At 45.1% G+C, this 18,236-nt stretch overlaps 1 protein-coding gene across 2 annotated transcripts in view; it reads right to left on the bottom strand.

Moving 5' to 3' along the window:
- Window positions 1-6,594: 6,594 nt before the first annotated feature.
- The window catches only part of LOC118232510 (PHD finger protein 21B-like), a 47,695-nt gene continuing 36,053 nt past the window's right edge, over window positions 6,595-18,236 (bottom strand). For both annotated transcript variants that reach the window (XM_035427564.1, XM_035427563.1), the window contains exons 3-13: window positions 17,621-17,713; window positions 17,193-17,489; window positions 15,802-15,933; window positions 15,501-15,552; window positions 14,358-14,434; window positions 14,051-14,105; window positions 13,305-13,327; window positions 12,621-12,779; window positions 11,988-12,054; window positions 10,897-11,000; window positions 6,595-10,436 (exon numbers count right to left, since the gene is read on the bottom strand). In XM_035427564.1, coding sequence (XP_035283455.1) covers window positions 10,185-10,436; window positions 10,897-11,000; window positions 11,988-12,054; window positions 12,621-12,779; window positions 13,305-13,327; window positions 14,051-14,105; window positions 14,358-14,434; window positions 15,501-15,552; window positions 15,802-15,933; window positions 17,193-17,489; window positions 17,621-17,713 — 1,311 coding nt within the window. In that variant the 3' untranslated portion in view covers window positions 6,595-10,184. The remainder of the gene's footprint in view (window positions 10,437-10,896; window positions 11,001-11,987; window positions 12,055-12,620; window positions 12,780-13,304; window positions 13,328-14,050; window positions 14,106-14,357; window positions 14,435-15,500; window positions 15,553-15,801; window positions 15,934-17,192; window positions 17,490-17,620; window positions 17,714-18,236) is intronic.

The raw sequence follows: 18,236 nt of genomic DNA, 5'->3' as shown, positions 1-18,236 counted from the left end.
TGCCGTGTGCGGCATGTATCAACACCGGAAACCACAGTTACGTGACAGAAACGGACATGATTTGGCACGCAGATGTGTGTTCAGACACTTGGCATAAATTACCAGACATGGCTGTCATCGCCTCAGGACACGGCATGAAATTTTCAATTCCACGAATTAACTAGGGATATCCGAGTCCAGAAATCCCTGATCACAGACGTGGCCCGGGAGTGTGCAGAAGTTTCTGGGGGAAAAAACGGGGAAACGACCACTCATGACCTCTTTAACGCATATCTTCCAGAAACTTCGCTTTTCATGCAGTGGTTGCGCTCCCATTAACGCAACCCGCAAATAGTATTAGAACCCATCACGACTTTGACACGTACGACTGTCGTGATTCCGCTCCAACATTTCCCATAAATTACATAAGGTCAATAAACCGAGGTCGCTAGCTGGAGATCAGAGGCAGCGTAGCTCGCAAGCCCGGGCTGACTGAAACCCAGGCCTGCTTCCGCGTAAAAGGATACTCCGGAAAAGAACATCCGCGGGCCAGTTTTAGCAGCCGGCGGTCTGAGGTTACCGGCAGCGTTTCCGCCTTTTGGGAGGACCTGGGCAAGGAGCCTGAGCCGTAACTGGACTCGCACACCCCGCCGCCCAGCTCAGCGATCCAGAAAGCTCGGCCCCCTCGAAATATTAGTGGAACATTCGGGCCCTTCTCCGTGGCTTCCGGAAAGAGATCCCGGGTCTTGATTTAAGCCCGTTCCATTTTTGGTAGCTTGGTGGTGAAACGCTGGGGCCTGGGAACTTGCACTGAAAGAAATGCATTTCATCTGATGAATGCTGGACGTATAGCTAGCACAATTTAGTATGTTTGTTGGATTTTTTTAAACTTGTAAATGATACCACTGGTGCACCTTTTTCATCATAATTCTTACTAACACCAAAAGATTGTCAAGATTTTAGTTGGGCCACATGTGTTTGTTAATGTGTTTCTTCATCATTACTTTACGTTAACAACTACATAAGTTAATGCCAATTCATGGGACCTTATTGTAAAGTGTTACTAATAACTATAAAAGGATGAATGTGAAAAGTCTTTAGTATTCCAGGGGAAAGGAAAGGGCTTTTAAAAAATTTGACAGTTTGCCGATCCCTTTCCTGGATGAGAACTACCCAACCCTGGGACCACACTTGTCAGCAGGAACATGGTTCCTGTCTCCGGTTTAAAAAAAAAAAAAAACATTTTAATAAAATACAAAAGTACAATAATCAACGCTGATGAGGTCGTCAGAATTATTCTTGCAATGAGTATCGCCCTGGATACTGGCACCTGTTTGCTTAAAGAAATAATAACAACGGTACAATCTGTCGGCTGCGTCTCTCACACGGGGTGCTTTTTGGCCCAGAGTGCTAGCCGTAGTGTTCCAAAACTCATGAATCTTGCGTTTTTTTCCCATGCCGGGATGGTGAGGCCTCCCCTGGGCCACGTGTGTGTATTTTTGCGTGAGTCTCTTGTTTGAATTGGCACCATCATTACGTTTCACTTCCAACAAACACAGCACACTTTTGGAGATTTCTAAATGAGACACTGTGACTACTGTGTGTGAGAAATGACCAATAACACAAACATATAATCATTATTAAATTTGAAATGACTGATGCCACATTATGTAACATTCCATCCATTATCTATACCCGCTTGTCCTGGTCAGGGTTTTGGGGGGGGGGGGGGTTGCTAGAGCCTCTCAGCATGCATTGGGCAGGAGGCATGAATACACCCTAGACAGGTCACCAATCTATTGCAGGTCACACACACCATTCACTCACAGTCATACCTATGGGCAATTTATAATCCCCATTAGCCTAGCCTGCATGTTTTTGGACTGTTGGAGGAAACCGGAGTACCCGGAGGAAACCCACGTGGACACAGGGAGAACATACAAACTCCACACAGAAAGGCCCCAGCCAGGATTCAAACCCAGGACCTTCTACATTAAGAGATTTTAAATGCATACAGTGAACATACAGTATGCATCATGAATTCATCAAAGGAAAGTTACTTTCAGGAATTTGAGAAACTACATTTGATCATTTTGAGACAAACCATTACAAAAATCCAGTATCCCTGGAATCAAAAGACACTGACTGAATGATAATATGGTATTCTCAGGGCTTGGATTAATTGTCGCTTGTTCAAAGCCTTTTGCTGCAATGCTGACCTCTGCTGGTGGTAAGCAAGCACTGCGCCACTGAAACGGATCTCTGATGCAAACAGGCGGTGTGTCAAATATGGACACAACACAGCCTCTGGGTTAAATTAAACATATTTGCACGTGAAACGACAAAGTCGAATACGAAGTGAACATTTTTCACACGTGGCTGGCTTTTTTCCACGTGTGAATGAAATTTTCCACATAGATGTGAGAAGGAAACGGGTGACTTGAAATGTGTAGTATAGGTTGCCCTTTTCTACCCTTTCTTCTCATAAGTGGGATCATTTTTATAGTTCACGTGTGAAATCCTCACGTTTGGCGTTTACAAGTGATTTTTATCGTAAGGGTCGGGACAGCAGTGTACCTCTCTACCTTCCGTAGTAATCAAAATCCTCTACCTTTCCCCATCCACGCGTTAATTCTAATGACAAAGGATTGGCCGTTACCTGGGTGATACGGTCTTGCCATTGCGCTCTCATTAATTGCTACTTGGGTTGTTAGCGATTAGCGAATCTACTGTAGGCCTTCTCTGGTTTGTGTCGTTTGGAAACCAGTGTGACACCCCTGGGAGGGAAATGCGCAGGGCACACCGTTGTCTGAGACAGAGAGCGCACCCAAACAAATATGAAATAAAATAAACGGCACATCCCCCCTTCCCCCTCACGGGTTCTGGGCAAAAACAATGAACTAAAACAACGAAGACAAAAGAAAGTAAAACAGAGCGACAACTATTTCTGTTCGCCGCTCTGTAGCTGGACTGCTTTCCAGCAGACCAGCTCCTCCGACTTTTCAGTAGCGGCTAACTTTTCCTCGTCTTAATAAAAGAAACAAAACAGAAATTAACCGAAACGCAAAGAAACATGCCCTCGGTGTTAGCCCCCGGTCTCGACCCCGAACGGTGGACAGCACCACACCTTTAAGCACCTGGGCTGATTAGCTAACGCAGCCCAGGTGCGTGTGCTCCCTCCACCAGCCGGCGCAGCTGAGACCAATCCGCCTCTCCGGCGGACCGAATGCTAGGCCTACACAAGCCAAATAGAAGAAACGTAAAGCCAGAACCACATCAAACTCACCAAGATGTAGCGACCTATTGGAAATAATAACAACAGCTCGTGGCATATAAAACTGATGTGACTGTCTCAGCCGTTTAAATGCGTTGGTTACCATTTTGCACCAGCTGTCTTGAGTGGACACAGACCACACAGTGGGGGACTGGAGAGTCATTATACCAAATTCTGGGGGGGGGGGGGGGTGACAGGGAAACCGTACTTCTTTCTTTTTTTCTTGCTCCACCACAAGGTGTCACTCATCCTCCAGTGTTCATCTCCACAACGTCCATTTTCAGTTTTACATTTCATAACACACGTCTGAGTCACTTGCCTCCAGTATTTACATAGGATAATGTGGCTTATTTTTTCACACATCCTACTTGCCCACACTTAATTTTACAGTTTACACAAACAACCTTGAAACATGTCAGCACTGAAGAAGGTCATATGTGGATGAAATGTGTATTTTTTCCTGCTTTAAAAAAAATGTCGCCCATATTTTCACCCAACTTGGTATACATCATATTGTGTCTGTTCCTGTTTATCTTTTCTTTTTGTTCTGTGGTCAAGGCCTAGCTCGTACAGACAGACTATGCGCACCTTACTGACCACAGTATGCGCAATGAGAAATAATCATCCCACCAAATGAGATTGCTTCCTGGGTGAAGCTTTTCCAGTTCTCAAAATTGAAATTTCCATAAGGAAATATGAGCCAGTGTTTTTCCACAGTGCTGGTAGTGACGGACAGCCAGCCAAAGCATACACCTCTCCAGGACACACAGGACACTTCAAAGGTGGTGGCTCTTTCGTTAGCTATAGTGGGCAACAGAGTACTTCAGGCTGACTGAAGGGCTCTTCCCAAAATAAGCCAAGTCAAACAGGCCTGCACGCTGCCTTCAGAAGATCTCCCCAGCTCTTCCTAATGTGTTTACAGTCAACATCGATACGACCACCAGCCCTCCCTTGTGGTCCTCAGACTAACAAGCTCCTCGTGCTCATTAGAGGGGCTTAGCCACGGCCAGGATGTGGCATTTAAGAGATGAGGCCTGCAGATGGAGAGAAGTGAAGCCCGGACAGCTGACTGAAGCTCCAGGCCAATTAGCCGGCGTAGCGAGAGCCGTCCGGCGCGCCACGAGGGAGCGAGCTGACACTTCCTGCCGCCGCGAAAGGCCCAGACACCTCCGTGCGCCGCTGGATCAGATTACGAAAAACGTGTTTGACTGTCAGCACCCCGCCCCAATCATCCCGCCCTGACACACACACGCACGCTCACGCTCGCGCACCGCACACATACATCACACAAAGACAGGCCACGCGGTCTGACATTTACGCCGTGCAGTCATTTTCCAATTCCGGAGTACAGTGCGTCGAGCACATAAAGACATGGCCGGAGAGAGAACGGGAATCCGAAAAAGACAGAACTGAACACTCCAGGAGGAAGAAATCCTGCCGTTTTTAGTGGCGTCCTGCGTGGTTGAAGGAGTTTTCGGAATGTCTCCAAAGGTTTTCACAGAAAAACCATTTTAGATATGCAGCCACATTAGGAAAACATTTTAAGCTAAGATCACATACACACACATTCACACTCACATACTCACACTCAGTCACACACACACACACACACACACACTGAAATGCTCACACTCACACTTACACTCAGTCACACACACACACACACACATACACACACACATGCACATACATACACACAGACTCTCACTCTCACACGCAAACACACACACTCTGTTGCTAGTAAGCCTTTGCAAATTACAATTAACCACAGTGGATTTTTCTGTTTCAAGGCCTCCTTCTCACACAGATGTGTGGCTGTATTCTGATGCTGAGTGGGTGTACGTTTGCAAAAAGCAGAAATATCCAAAGGCTTGTATTGTGTGGTATTCTTCTGGTGAAGATCTGGTGAAAGTATGTGAAATGTTTGCAGCTGCTGCCAAGCGATCTTCTGTAGGACGGTTATAAATAATGAAATGTATTCACTCAGGGCGATGTGAATCGGCGTATGTGCTGGGTTAAGTTACATTGTGGATAGAGGTACATTAAAATATCATTGAAATACCACCATTCAGAGTGTCGGGAGATGACTAAATTAGCATAAAAAAATCACAGATGCAGAAAATTGTACCTTTGATACTGGAACTAGGTTTATGTTGAACAGGCAAACTAATGTTAGATCATTTACCATAACGTAAACAGCATTCAAATGTGCAGTATATGTCCACTGTTTTCAGAAAGAAACTAGAAGAACAGCCCTCAGTTCTCGTGTTGTTGCAGATAACGGTAGTACATTTTTTTTGATAATACTGTGAAGTTTAAAAAAAAAAAAAACTGTTGAAAAACACCGCACTGAATTGTGGGATTGATGGTGACTTTGAGCATAACTTCCGTTCCTGGGGAGCTGAATCTCTTGTCACTTTGCAGTCATTGTTTTCACTTCGCCTGACTTCCTTCAGTTCAAGTTCTGTCTGATACAAACATCCTAGATGCCCAACAAATCCAGAGTGTCACAGTTTGTACCACCCTGCACCAATAAGCCACAGAACATCCATAGCTTATCGTTATTGTATTACCTATCGCTGACGGGCCAGACTGCTGGCCCTTTGATTGAGTACGCTCTGTGTGTGTATGCTCTCCACACCTGCTCTCTGTGAAGGATGGAGGTGACGCTCCCAAAGTTTATAAATGAAACAACTGTCAGAGGCTAGACCTTCACCCAGCAGCTACCTGCAATGCCAGCGCTGTCTTCTACACACGAGTGATGAGATTTGCCCAACAATATATCCACAACAACCACAACCACCAACACAGCCACCACTACAACATCCACCACACCGACTACAATAATCACCAACACAATCGCCAACACAGCCACCACAACATCCACCACCACAACCACCAACACAGCCACCACCAACACAACCACCACAACATCCACCACCACAACCACCAACACAGTGACCACAACATCCACCAACACAACCACAAACACAGCCAGCATTACAACATCCACCACACCCACTACAATAATTACCACCAACACAACCACCAACACAGCCACCACTACAACATCCACCACCACACCCACCACAACCACAACAACCACCACCTCCACAATCACAACCGCACATTTATACAGCACTTTTCTCAAAAGTCAGAGTACTTTTTACAGTGATGAGGAAGAAACTCATCTCTGTAGCACCTACCTGGGAGATGCACAGCAGCCATTTTGCACCAGAATGCTCACCACACATCAGCTGAGGTGGAAGAGAGTTATATTTCTATCAATGCGATCCTTTTCTACTCAAGACTGAATTAAAACTAGGCACTTCAAATACAAGTAATATTTCAAGAAGTCATTTATTGTTTCCATCTTTGTAACAATACAAAAAAAGTGAGCCCAGTCATTACTAGTTTACCAACTTTCATCAATGAAATTTTTAATGCGTTGTAAAGAAGAAATAAACTACAGTGCCATACGTAAGACAAACACTTTTCCTACTGAATATATTCTAATCATCAGACAATCCCTTGTTCACAACAAAGAAAACATTTTCAACAGTCCCCAGCCAGTGTTCCTCTCGAATGCTCTGTGTAGCCTCGTTAGCTCCCAATGCTATACCTTCGCACAGCAAATAAGACAAATTAAAGTACACTGAATGTAAGAAATTACACTGTGTGCAGCAAGTCACATCAGAACACATAAATGACAAACAGTAATATTCAGTATCTCAAAACATTTTTTGTCCTTTGTTCATTGGCAAAATAATGTAAAAAAATGTGTTCAAACGAAATGTCAAGTGTATTAAAATAGATTTGTAAAACACCGCACAGTTTTTTCCCGGAAATATTCAGTTTGAAAACACCTGGGATAGACTCCCATCATAGAACACAATTTATGATATGGTTCTAAGTATGTTCCTTTTTTTCCCCTCCAAACACATAAATCCACACATATGTCAGCATCTCTCCAATGAACCTTCAGCAGGGTTCGTACATAACTGTGAATGAGGCTTCACGAACCACAAATTAGGCGGAGTCATCATGTGTCATCAGTGACTGACAAACAAATCATAGTGCTTTTCTGCAGATAAGCCTTGATAGCTTCATACAAGTCAACGATTGAAAGCATGTGATAGATATAATAAATACATAACTATGTAAATGGATTATTGTGTGACATCCAACCTGATAGGCGCTTTCCTTCCAATCACACATACCTAACCTCGTATTCGTTTTGAAAGAATAAAACGTTTTCTGCGGCTTGCAATGTGACTTTTCAGCTACTGGTCGTGCATTTGCATGATCTGAAATCCGCGCAGAGATGTGCACTTTTAAATCAGGTTAAAATTAGATAAAATCTCAAGTTGGCATGGAAGTAAATGTGAGCATGGCTAACGCCCAAATCCGCGCAGGAGCGAGATTGATAAACGACCTCCCCGGAGAACTGAGTAAGTGACAGCTGACATTGACATTCTGGCACATTCGGGACCTGCTGGATCAAATATGCACGATAGGATGTCAGAAAATCATTACCCAAGCCGGGTAAAATGGCCTGATTTTAAAATGGTGGCACGTTGGCTCTAGCCGTCAGCATGAGCATCAGCAGCAAATGCACATTTGTGTTCGGCTTTTAAAAGGAACTGTGAAGGGGCTAGTTATCCAGTTATTTCTTTCCAGGCAAGATTCGACAGGAAAGTTCCAAGGCTCAGGTTTGTTCTGACAGGATCCTGTGTACGGGGCATAAAGACAGCTTCTTTTTTTTAAAACCTTGTTCTAAAATTTGTGGCTCAATGACAAACATGACATACTCATAAAACTGTGTGTGTAAATCCCTTAGAGTGATATTTAAGAATACCTGTTATGTTAATTTTAAGGAATGTATATTTTGAAATACATTGTATAAGCTGGAGTATGTAAAAATGTATGGTAAAAATCATTCAAGGCGAGAATGGCAAGGAATCATAACAAGGAATCAAAACTCAATAAACTGGCAGACACAACGCTCAGCTTCATGTGGTGGGCTAATCTTTCAAACATTAACGTGATGCATACAATCTTTTGCAATAACAGAAAAGATGCATACTAATTTATATGCACTGATATGAATCTATAATCATCAAAGTTATTTAAAAAAAAAAAAAAAAACATTTTGTGCATCTGTGGTAGTGCCTGCATTATTATTCCAGCGATACTCAACTCCAGGTCCTGTGGGTCACAGTGTCTGCAGTATTCGCTCCAACCATACACTACACCACCAGATTTCACAAATGAGCTTCCCTCCTGAACCAAGGAGGTAAAATAATTAGTGAAATCCGGTGGTGCAGTGCATGGTTGGAGCAAATACCTGCGGACACAGAGTCCCACAGGACCTGGAGATGAATAGCCCTGTTCTATGCAAAAGTGATCATTCTTGTTTTTATTGGTGCACAGCTTTATGGAAACATAAACTGAAACATTTCAAAAAAATGTCCAAAAAGTAGAATTATTGTCTGTGCTGCCAGGCACATTGTATCAGCTGAATTTGCACAGAACAAGCAATCATTAAAAAAAAAAAAATCAGCCAATGAATATTTTAAACATCATTAAAAGTGACAGCAACAGAAATAAATAACTATACCATAACAGCTTTAGTTGTCGAGTAGCATGCTACCTTTCTGGGCCCAGGGAAGCTGTTCCAGCAGTTTGTGCCAGAGCCCGGGGGTGAGATCTGCTCTTCTGCGTCCCAGAAGCCTCTGTTTCGCAGGATCCCGGGCTACAGAAATCCACTGGTCTGCATTTAAAATCCCTCCAAGACAAATCAAAACACACAAATCAAGCCGTCTCTGAACGTCGCTGAACACTTTAAAAGTTGTTTACACCATTCAGCATCTCTCGTCTTTCATTGATAAAAAGGCAATGTCTTTAGGGGTGAAATTAAAGCTTGGCATGGTAGCAAAAATGTTTTAAAAATGTAAAAAAATTGTACATTTTTGGCATATTTTCAATACTGATGAATGAAAGTGAAATATAAGAATGGAAGAATAAATGGTGTTCAGCTCGTTGGAGATGTATACTTTAACACCATGTGAGTGTGTGATTCACTAATGTTGAAAAAGACAGAAGATAGAAAGAACAGCGAAAAACAACACAACATCTGTACAAAGACCTTCAAAGATCCTTCAAAAACTCTTTTTTGCATTATCAACAGGCATTGAAAATACTAAACTCTTCACACAAAAAAATGTAAATTCTTTAGCTTCTTTAAATTCTTTTTTCCAATTTCAACTATATTAATACTGTGAAACGTTATTCTCTATTTTGTTTGAAGGCTCATAAGGTTCATACATATACAGTGAACAAGCTCTTTTACCTGAATTCATATGGCAAACACTGTTCATGGGAGAATAAGAATGAGCTTCTCAGATATCAATGTATAGTCCTTTTCTGTTCTGCCATTTATTTTCAACTACCATAAAAAGTCATTCCTTTCTCCCGTATTGTATTCAAAGCAGTTCTTATTACCCTTGTAAAAAAAGAAAAACAAAAAAAAAAAAAACAATCGCCTCACAGAACACTTATTTTCATAAATCTGTGGCATTCTTTTATATTCATAAATACATTAAGGCCAAGTACATTAAGAAATAAGAAATAATAAAAACAATGAGTAAAAAAATCTCATAAGCACTGAAGGTGTTGGGTTTAAAAAAATATTACTTAGGCAGGAGTAGTTGTACGCCGCGAATGTTTTTCTGTAATGGCTCCTCGGAAACCTCACCGGGTGAACAGCGGTGTTTTGTTCAGACAATACCCTCAATGGTACTTTTTAAAAAAGAAAGTTGTTGTTGTTTCGTTGTTGTCGAGATTATGCAGGTGATGACCAGCGTTTTGGCGGGTTTGCCGCCAGGCTCACGGTGGTCAGGGGGGTGACGGAGGGGGCAGTTTGGGTGGGTCAGTTGTTGCTCTGCTTCTGGGGCAGGCTCTTCTGCAGTAGCATGGTGCCGCCAGCAGGGTGTGCTGTGCTGGTGGGTTTGATCCAGGGCAGGGAGAGCAGTGAGGTGCCAGTGGAGGTGGTGGTGGCCATCATGGTGACCTGGATGACTTGGTCGCGCTGGATGAGGCGGATCAGGGCCTTCAGCCGCTCCAGGGAGGCCCGCGTGTCCTTCTGCCGTCCCAGAAGGCTGTGCTTCAGATCCACGCATTTCTGAGAGATGGACGAGAGGTGTAATAATAAAACTGAATTTAACACGTAAACACTGCTGTCACTCATCATCTGTGCTTAATTAATGTCAATTACTCTATCAACTTTGATGATCGAGGTGGTGCAAATTAGACAATTGTCTGAGAAGTGGTCTGACAAAGAGGCTATTCTGACCCCTAGCTGGCGGAGGACTGAAGTGCAGTGTGAGAAAGTGTCAACAAACTGGTGGCCCTAAATATGATGCAGGACGAAGACAGCAGCTAAATCATACCTGTTCTAAGAACTCCCATTCTGCTCCCATTACTAATCGTAACCCCAGACAGTGAGTGTAAAAAATGCAGACCTGATTCAGGGTATAACTGGGGTATGAAACCTGTCCATAAAAACGGTCTATGTCTACTGCTTGTCTTGCACCAGAATGTGTGCTTGGATGTGTGCGAAGGTGACCGTAGGGAAGGAGTACCGCTAGGGCCTGGGTAAGCTGCTGGTCCTGCTCTTCCACGAGCGCGTACTCTTTCTTCAGCTCGCTGTTCCTCTTCCTCAGTCTCCTTCTCTCCTCCTGCCGTACTGAAGATAGACAGAGCACAGAGAAATCAGTACCTCCACTCAGTCACCAAACACAGGGACAGCACAGAGAAATCAGCGCCTACACTCAGTCACCAAACACAGGGACAGCACAGAGAAATCAGCGCCTCCACTCAGTCACCAAACATAGGGACAGCACAGAGAAATCAGCGCCTCCACTCAGTCAACAAACACAGGGACAGCACAGAGAAATCAGCACCTCCACTCAGTCACCAAACACAGGGACAGCACAGAGAAATCAGCACCTCCACTCAGTCACCAAACACAGGGACAGCACAGAGAAATCAGCGCCTCCACTCAGTCAACAAACACAGGGACAGCACAGAGAAATCAGCACCTCCACTCAGTCACCAAACACAGGGACAGCACAGAGAAATCAGCACCTCCACTCAGTCACCAAACACAGGGACAGCACAGAGAAATAAGCGCCTACACTCAGTCACCAAACACAGGGACAGCACAGAGAAATCAGCGCCTACACTCAGTCACCAAACACAGGGAGAGCACAGAGAAATCAGCGCCTCCACTCAGTCACCAAACACAGGGAGAGCACAGAGAAATCAGCGCCTCCACTCAGTCACCAAACACAGGGACAGCACAGAGAAATCAGCGCCTACACTCAGTCACCAAACACAGGGAGAGCACAGAGAAATCAGCGCCTACACTCAGTCACCAAACACAGGGAGAGCACAGAGAAATCAGCACCTACACTCAGTCACCAAACACAGGGAGAGCACAGGGAAATCAGCACCTACACTCAGTCACCAAACAAACCCGGAACACAAGGAAATTCCCTCTAGCAACAGAGTACAGAATCCACCCTGGTACAAACTCACACAGAGTGAAGGAGAAGCACCACTTCCATTCAGTCTCCACACAGACACTCTGCTCATGGTTACAGAACTTAACATGTAGCTATAGAGTACACACTACTCTATTACTGAAGCATAGCATTGCACTGTTGTTTACCTGTTTTGTGTGTTAAGTATGACTGGATGAAATTCTGTGTCCAAGGCGTATCATCTTTGTTTAGTACCTTGAAAAAGGGAAGAAAATATATTTATGAGTTTAACAGATGCAAAAATAGATACTTTTGACAGCATGACCCCATAATCACATTATCACAAGTGGTGCAATCATTTAGGATGCACATTCATTGCTGTATGTTTGAATCATGGATACAACAGAACTTTTGCACAGTGGAGCAATGCACAGAACTGATAGCCATCAAGTGATCTGAGACTGACTCAGGTGAAATGCAGTGCATCTCCAGAACTTTCACATTTGGGTTGTATATTATAGTTATACTATATATACAAGTTTATAATATGTATAATCAAAAGAACAGCATTTAAGCTTTGAAATGATGGCACAATTATTTAAATCATCCAATTTTTGATAAAGATGTGCAACTTTGAGTTGTGAGGCACAGAGTTTTAAAGCATGGAACTTCAAGTTTAAAAAAAAAAGGCATGAAAAGTTCATATGTGAAATTGTCAGCCAAGATGTATCCCATCATCCTCCTTGAGAGGCACGCAGCGGCAGTTTCCCGGGCCAAACGCAGCCCAGAGGTTCCCCACAGACTCCAGACGAGACCCCCACCTTCCTCTGGCAGGAGGGGCAGTGCCACGCGCCCGTGGGTGGGGTCCGGAGGGGCGGGTGCAGGCAGGCGGGGTGGTAGGCGCGGGCACAGCCGTGGCATGGCTGCAGCTCTCCGTCCTCCTTACACACGGCACAGTGCTCGTCAGCCGCCAAGTCCTCCTGCCACACAGAGCGGACACGGCTCAGGAGGCTGCAGGTTCACATCCCGGCTCTGACACACACCCCGTAAACCCTTAAACTGTTCCAGAAAACAGTGACTTTTTGTATCCTGTACCAAAACCTGTGCTTCATTCCAGTGGGAGTCACAATTAGGTTTGAAATATTTTATTAGTATCTATGAGACAGCAGAACAAGACACAGTGCTACCATACAAGTGGCAGCAAATATGGAGGGAAACCCAATCTAACACACACACACACACACACACACACACACCAAGGCTACAGTCACACTACATACCTCATACACACACTCACACACACACACACACACCAAGGCTACAGTCACACGATACACACACACACCAAGCCTGCAGTCACACTACATACCTCATACACACACTGACACACACACACACACCAAGGCTACAGTCACACGACACACACACACACACCAAGCCTGCAGTCACACTACATACCACAAACACACACACACACACACCAGGCCTACAGTCACACTACATACCTTCCAGTACAGATCCTCAGTGTCTAGCATGCAGGCAGGAGGCAGAGAACAGGTTAATAGGCAGCAGTAAGTTTGGACGGGGGGGGGGGGGGGGGGGGGGGGGGCACAGGTAAATTTGGACCGGGGGGGGGGGACACAGACGGGGGGAAAGGAAAAGCCATGCGACAGCTCTAGGAAAGAACACTGAAGCACCGTACACTAAGAGCACGGATATGACAGAGGCCTACAAGACGACTCATTTGACTTATTTATAAATCCCCTGTCCTAATTATTTTTCAGAATATAGAGAAAAAATATACCTGGGTTCTTCAGGTGTATTTTTAAAATATGTTTTTGTCTCTATGCTCTGTCCCACACTGACTGAACCTTCTCTCTTTTATAAGCTTTGACTGATGCATGCTGGAGACTGTATTTCATTACTTTTCAAAATAGTCCAGTCATATCCTTTACTTTTAAAACACGCACGTCACTGCTTTTGTGTGTGTGTGTGTGTGTGCGTGTGTGTTTGTGTGTGTGCGTGCATGCGTGTGTGTGTGTGTGCACCTGTGTGTGAGTGTGTGTGTGTGTGCATGTGCGTGTGTGTGTGAGTGTGCGTGTGTGTGTGTGCGTGTGCGTGTGTGCGTGCATGTGCGCATGTGTATGTTTGTGTGTGTGCGTGTGTGTGTGTGTGTATGTGAGTGTGTGTGTGAGTCTGAAAATAGTCACAATTGTCATCCTGAGCAGCTGGGAGATGAAGTCTCTCTTACCTCTCGCAGGAGGGAATAGTTGGCTGTTCAGATAATGTGCCATGAGTCTCTTCCGCTGCGAAGCCAAAACAGAAAGGAGAACATCGGCACACCATGTGACTCAGCGCACCAATACACAGATCTGCGTCAAAAGCGTTCTTTCTAAGAATGCGGCTGACTACTTCATTAGCTTATCTGTAATTGAAGCACTAGCACATCATTACTCATTGCCATCAACACTCATACAATGCAGGCACTGTTGTGTGTGTTTTTTTCCCCCCCAGTACAGGAACTCCATTTCCCAGAATGCCTTTAACCATCCACTCACCTCAGGCTCAAACAGGCCACTGTAGGCCGGATTGGCCGTGGTTCGCCTCTTCCTCTCCTGTCTCTTGCTCTGGATCTCTGCAGGTCACAGAAGAGTCACACGCCACACAACAGAAAGATCCTGTTAACCCTGACTACATGCGTCAGAAAATGGCACCCACAATGCACAGCAGGCTGAGCCATTGCACATCTTACCAGAACCAGGTTAACGTAACACCAAAAAAGGCAACCTTCACTTCCAGCAAGAAATGGTTCAGCTCAAGCTGCCAAGCATGTGTATCTCTGCCATATCATTTTATCTTAAGATCTGCACATACTCAGATACACTCAGGTTTAATATGTATTAAACACTAAATGAGTAGAGTCTGAAAATGTTTATATGTAATATATATAAATGTACCGTATAGGTATGTTTTATTTATATTAGGGGGTCGATATAGCTCAGGAGGTAAGAGCGGTTGTCTGGCAGTCAGAGGGTTGCCGGTTCGATCCCCGCCCTGGGCGTGTCGAAGTGTCCCTGAGCAAGACACCTAACCCCTAACTGCTCTGGTGAATGAGAGGCATCAATTGTAAAGCGCTTTGGATAAAAGCGCTATATAAATGCAGTCCATTTACCATTTACCATTTGATGGGCTGTGATATTCTTGTTAGTGCACAGATTCCCTCTGTGTTTGTAATAGTGTGCATATCTGTATTTCTTTTTTATAATGATGTGGGGGAAAAAGAAAATTTCAATATTGGCCAATATGTTTCAATATGTTATGACAAAATGTTTGCTATTCAGAGAAATGATTCCCCGAGCTCAATCCCAAGCATTGTAGCAGACAAAATAATTACAAAGAGCCAGGAAATCATTTTAGATTTGACATTACGGCTAAACTTGCAGTTTGCTCTGCGTTATATTAAATGCTCCATCTGACTGCACTTCAGGCTGACAGGCTTCACCGCTACACGCATGACACACGCATGTTGAAATCACACTAAATCCGCAAGACTTTACCGCTACACGCATGACACACGCGTTCCGATATCACTCTAATGCCACGAGGCTCTCACCCCCACACGCATGACACACGCGTGCCGATATCACTCTAATGCCACGAGGCTCTCACCCCCACACGCATGACACACGCGTGCCACTCACCTTCCAGATGTTCTGTGGTCACGAGGCCGAGAGCGACCATGAACGTTATTTTCTGTTGAGAAGAAACAAACTGTTGCAGTAATATCTTTTACTTTCTCTACAACTGGACATTCACTAATGAGGGTAACAAAACTTACTGGCTACGAGGAATAATTTCATTGCCCTGTCTGCGATTCAAACATGCATCATTACATTACAGGGTCCATGTCCTTCACCACTGTACACACTAGAACCTTCAGAAGCCTCTACTCTATGTGATAAAAGAGGGGATCCATTTTAGGATAAGGAGCCTCCATCTTACCTCCTGGTCCTCCTCACTCTTCTCATTGGCTGGAGGAGATAGTGTGGGCGTGGTCTCCTGGTCAGGGCTGCCAGCCTCTGGCTCGGGGGAGATATGGGAGGCACTAGGACCCTGGGGCTGGATAATGATCACCTGAGGACAGAGAAGCCGACAGGAGCACAGTCAGTAGGTAAGGTCTGCCAGGCAGAGGGATCCAAAATTCTAATTTATATACAAAACAGCAACCAACATCAAATCAAGTCAATTTTTATTGGTATAGCACTTTCTACAGAAAACTGTCACAATGACGGTCACAAGTTAAAGAACTGGGCTTGAATCTGGGAGGTTGCGAGCTTGATTCCCAGATGGGGTGCTGCTGGGGTGCCCTTGAGCGAGGTACAGCACTTCCCCTGAACTGCTGCAGTAAATATCCAGCTGCATAAATGGATTCAGTGTAATAATGTCAGCCGTGAAAGCCACTCTGGACAAGCGCACATGCTGTAAGGTAATGCAATACACCAGTAACACAGTTAGCTATGCTTCCATGCCAAAAACAATGCTATTGACCTTGTACCTTCCTACATCTTGTAATGCAATCTTATTGGCTGGAGAGTGCCTCCTGGTGGATTATGGGAGACTGCAAACAAAAACATCTTCCCAGACATCTGAAAGCCAATCTAGCAGTATGTATCTTGAGTATAGAAGCAAATTGTTAAAAAAACAAGCAATAACTTTAAAAAACATGAGTTGAAAAATAGAAACTAATACATTTGTCTGATGAATGTTGCAACGAATCTCTCCCGTAGATAAAATCAGGGTTGTAGTGAAGCTGAGTTTGATTCTAAGCTGCGTTGGTGGTCATTTTAGTTCAAGTCATGTCCAAGACGGTGCAAGATTGAGACCAGATCAATTTGATTCCAGTGAGTCTGAGACCACACAGCCTAACCAACAGCAGAACATTGTCGCCAGAGCATGAACGCACTTACACTGGATCTCACTGGGGCAATCGGCTTCTCAAGCTTGTTCATTTCTGTTATTTTTTCCCCCACATCTATCTGTTTTTCCACCTCTACCTTTATGTGTGAATGCACCAGCCGATCTGCTGACCTGCACTCACTTCTCACACAGGCTCTGTATTATTTAGCGTGTATTGATGCAGCCGAAGCTAAAGGCTCAAACACTAAACCATGTTCAAACTTGCTCCACTTCGCTCCGATCTGGCCAGCACCCTGGGACCTTTGGTGTGAGGTGCGCTATATAAAAATAAAACCGATCGACTGATTGAAATAATAATTTTCATGGGCATTAATAGGCATTGTAATTTGAACAACTGGGATAACTCAGAGTGCCAGCTCTGCTAAGCTGATGTTAGCTGTAGCACAGTGAGCGGGGTAAACCAACCAGAACCTGACCTTGCTGTCGGAACTCAAGAGCAGCGGATGCACCTCCATGGTCTCCTTGGCGATGGACGCGGGACCCGCGGGAGAAGTGGAGATGATGGCGTAGGCCACGCCCGCCCCGCTGATCTGGGCGGGGGTGGGGGCGGCGGCGGTGGGGGGCGGAGTCTGGGGATGGGCCAGCCCGTTGGCCAGCTGCGCGGGGTCGGCGCCGGAGGGGGGCGGAGTCTGGGGATGGGCCAGCCCATTGGCCAGCTGCGCGGGGGCGGGGCTGTGGGGGAGGCCATCTGGGATCAGGGTCTTTGGCCGAACCTGGGGGTGAGGGGCACACAGGGGGGTCACAGACATGTACACAGGCTGGAGACACGCCCTGATCAGAAGCATTACTACTGTGCTCAGGTATATGTGTGTTCAGGTAGAGGTGTGTTCAGGTGAGCTCAAACCTGAGGTAGCACCGTGGGCTTCTGCACTGGCAGGCGGGTCAGGGAGTGGACCTGAGGCACCTTAATGGGCCCAGCTGTGGGATGTCCCAGCATCTGAGAGAGAGGGGGGGGGGGGGTGGGGTTAAAGAGAGTCCTGTAGATTTTCACTCCAACCCTAACAAAGCTACACCTCACTCAACAGCAAGAGCAGGGCTGCCCAACCCTGTTCCTGGAGATCTACCGTCTGGAGGTCTTGTAACTTAATGGTCACAGGTTCAATACCTGAGCAGGACACCGCCATCGTGCCCTTGAGTGAGGTACTTAACCTGCACTGCTTCAGCATACCAGTATATATCCGGCTGTATGCAATGTAAATGCTATGTAAGTTTCTCTGGATGAGAGCGTCTGCTAAATGCCTGTAATGTAATGCCTGTCTGAAAACCACAGCAGACTACAGTGATGTCATGAAGTACGCCCTCGTTCAATTCTGTGGTTTTCTTTCATATTAGGACACAACTCACCCTCATCTAGTCCTCACACAGCAGATAATCTAACCCTGCGTGGCGCGTAACACACACAGATTTAACTTTGTCATTATTTATTCAACCAAATATAAGTCAGCACGCAGAAGCCGTGC

This window comes from Anguilla anguilla, chromosome 7 (assembly GCF_013347855.1).
Source record: "Anguilla anguilla isolate fAngAng1 chromosome 7, fAngAng1.pri, whole genome shotgun sequence".
NCBI lineage: Eukaryota > Metazoa > Chordata > Actinopteri > Anguilliformes > Anguillidae > Anguilla > Anguilla anguilla.
Note: the sequence above shows the minus strand (reverse complement) of the source record. Positions and strands in the feature narration are given on the sequence as shown.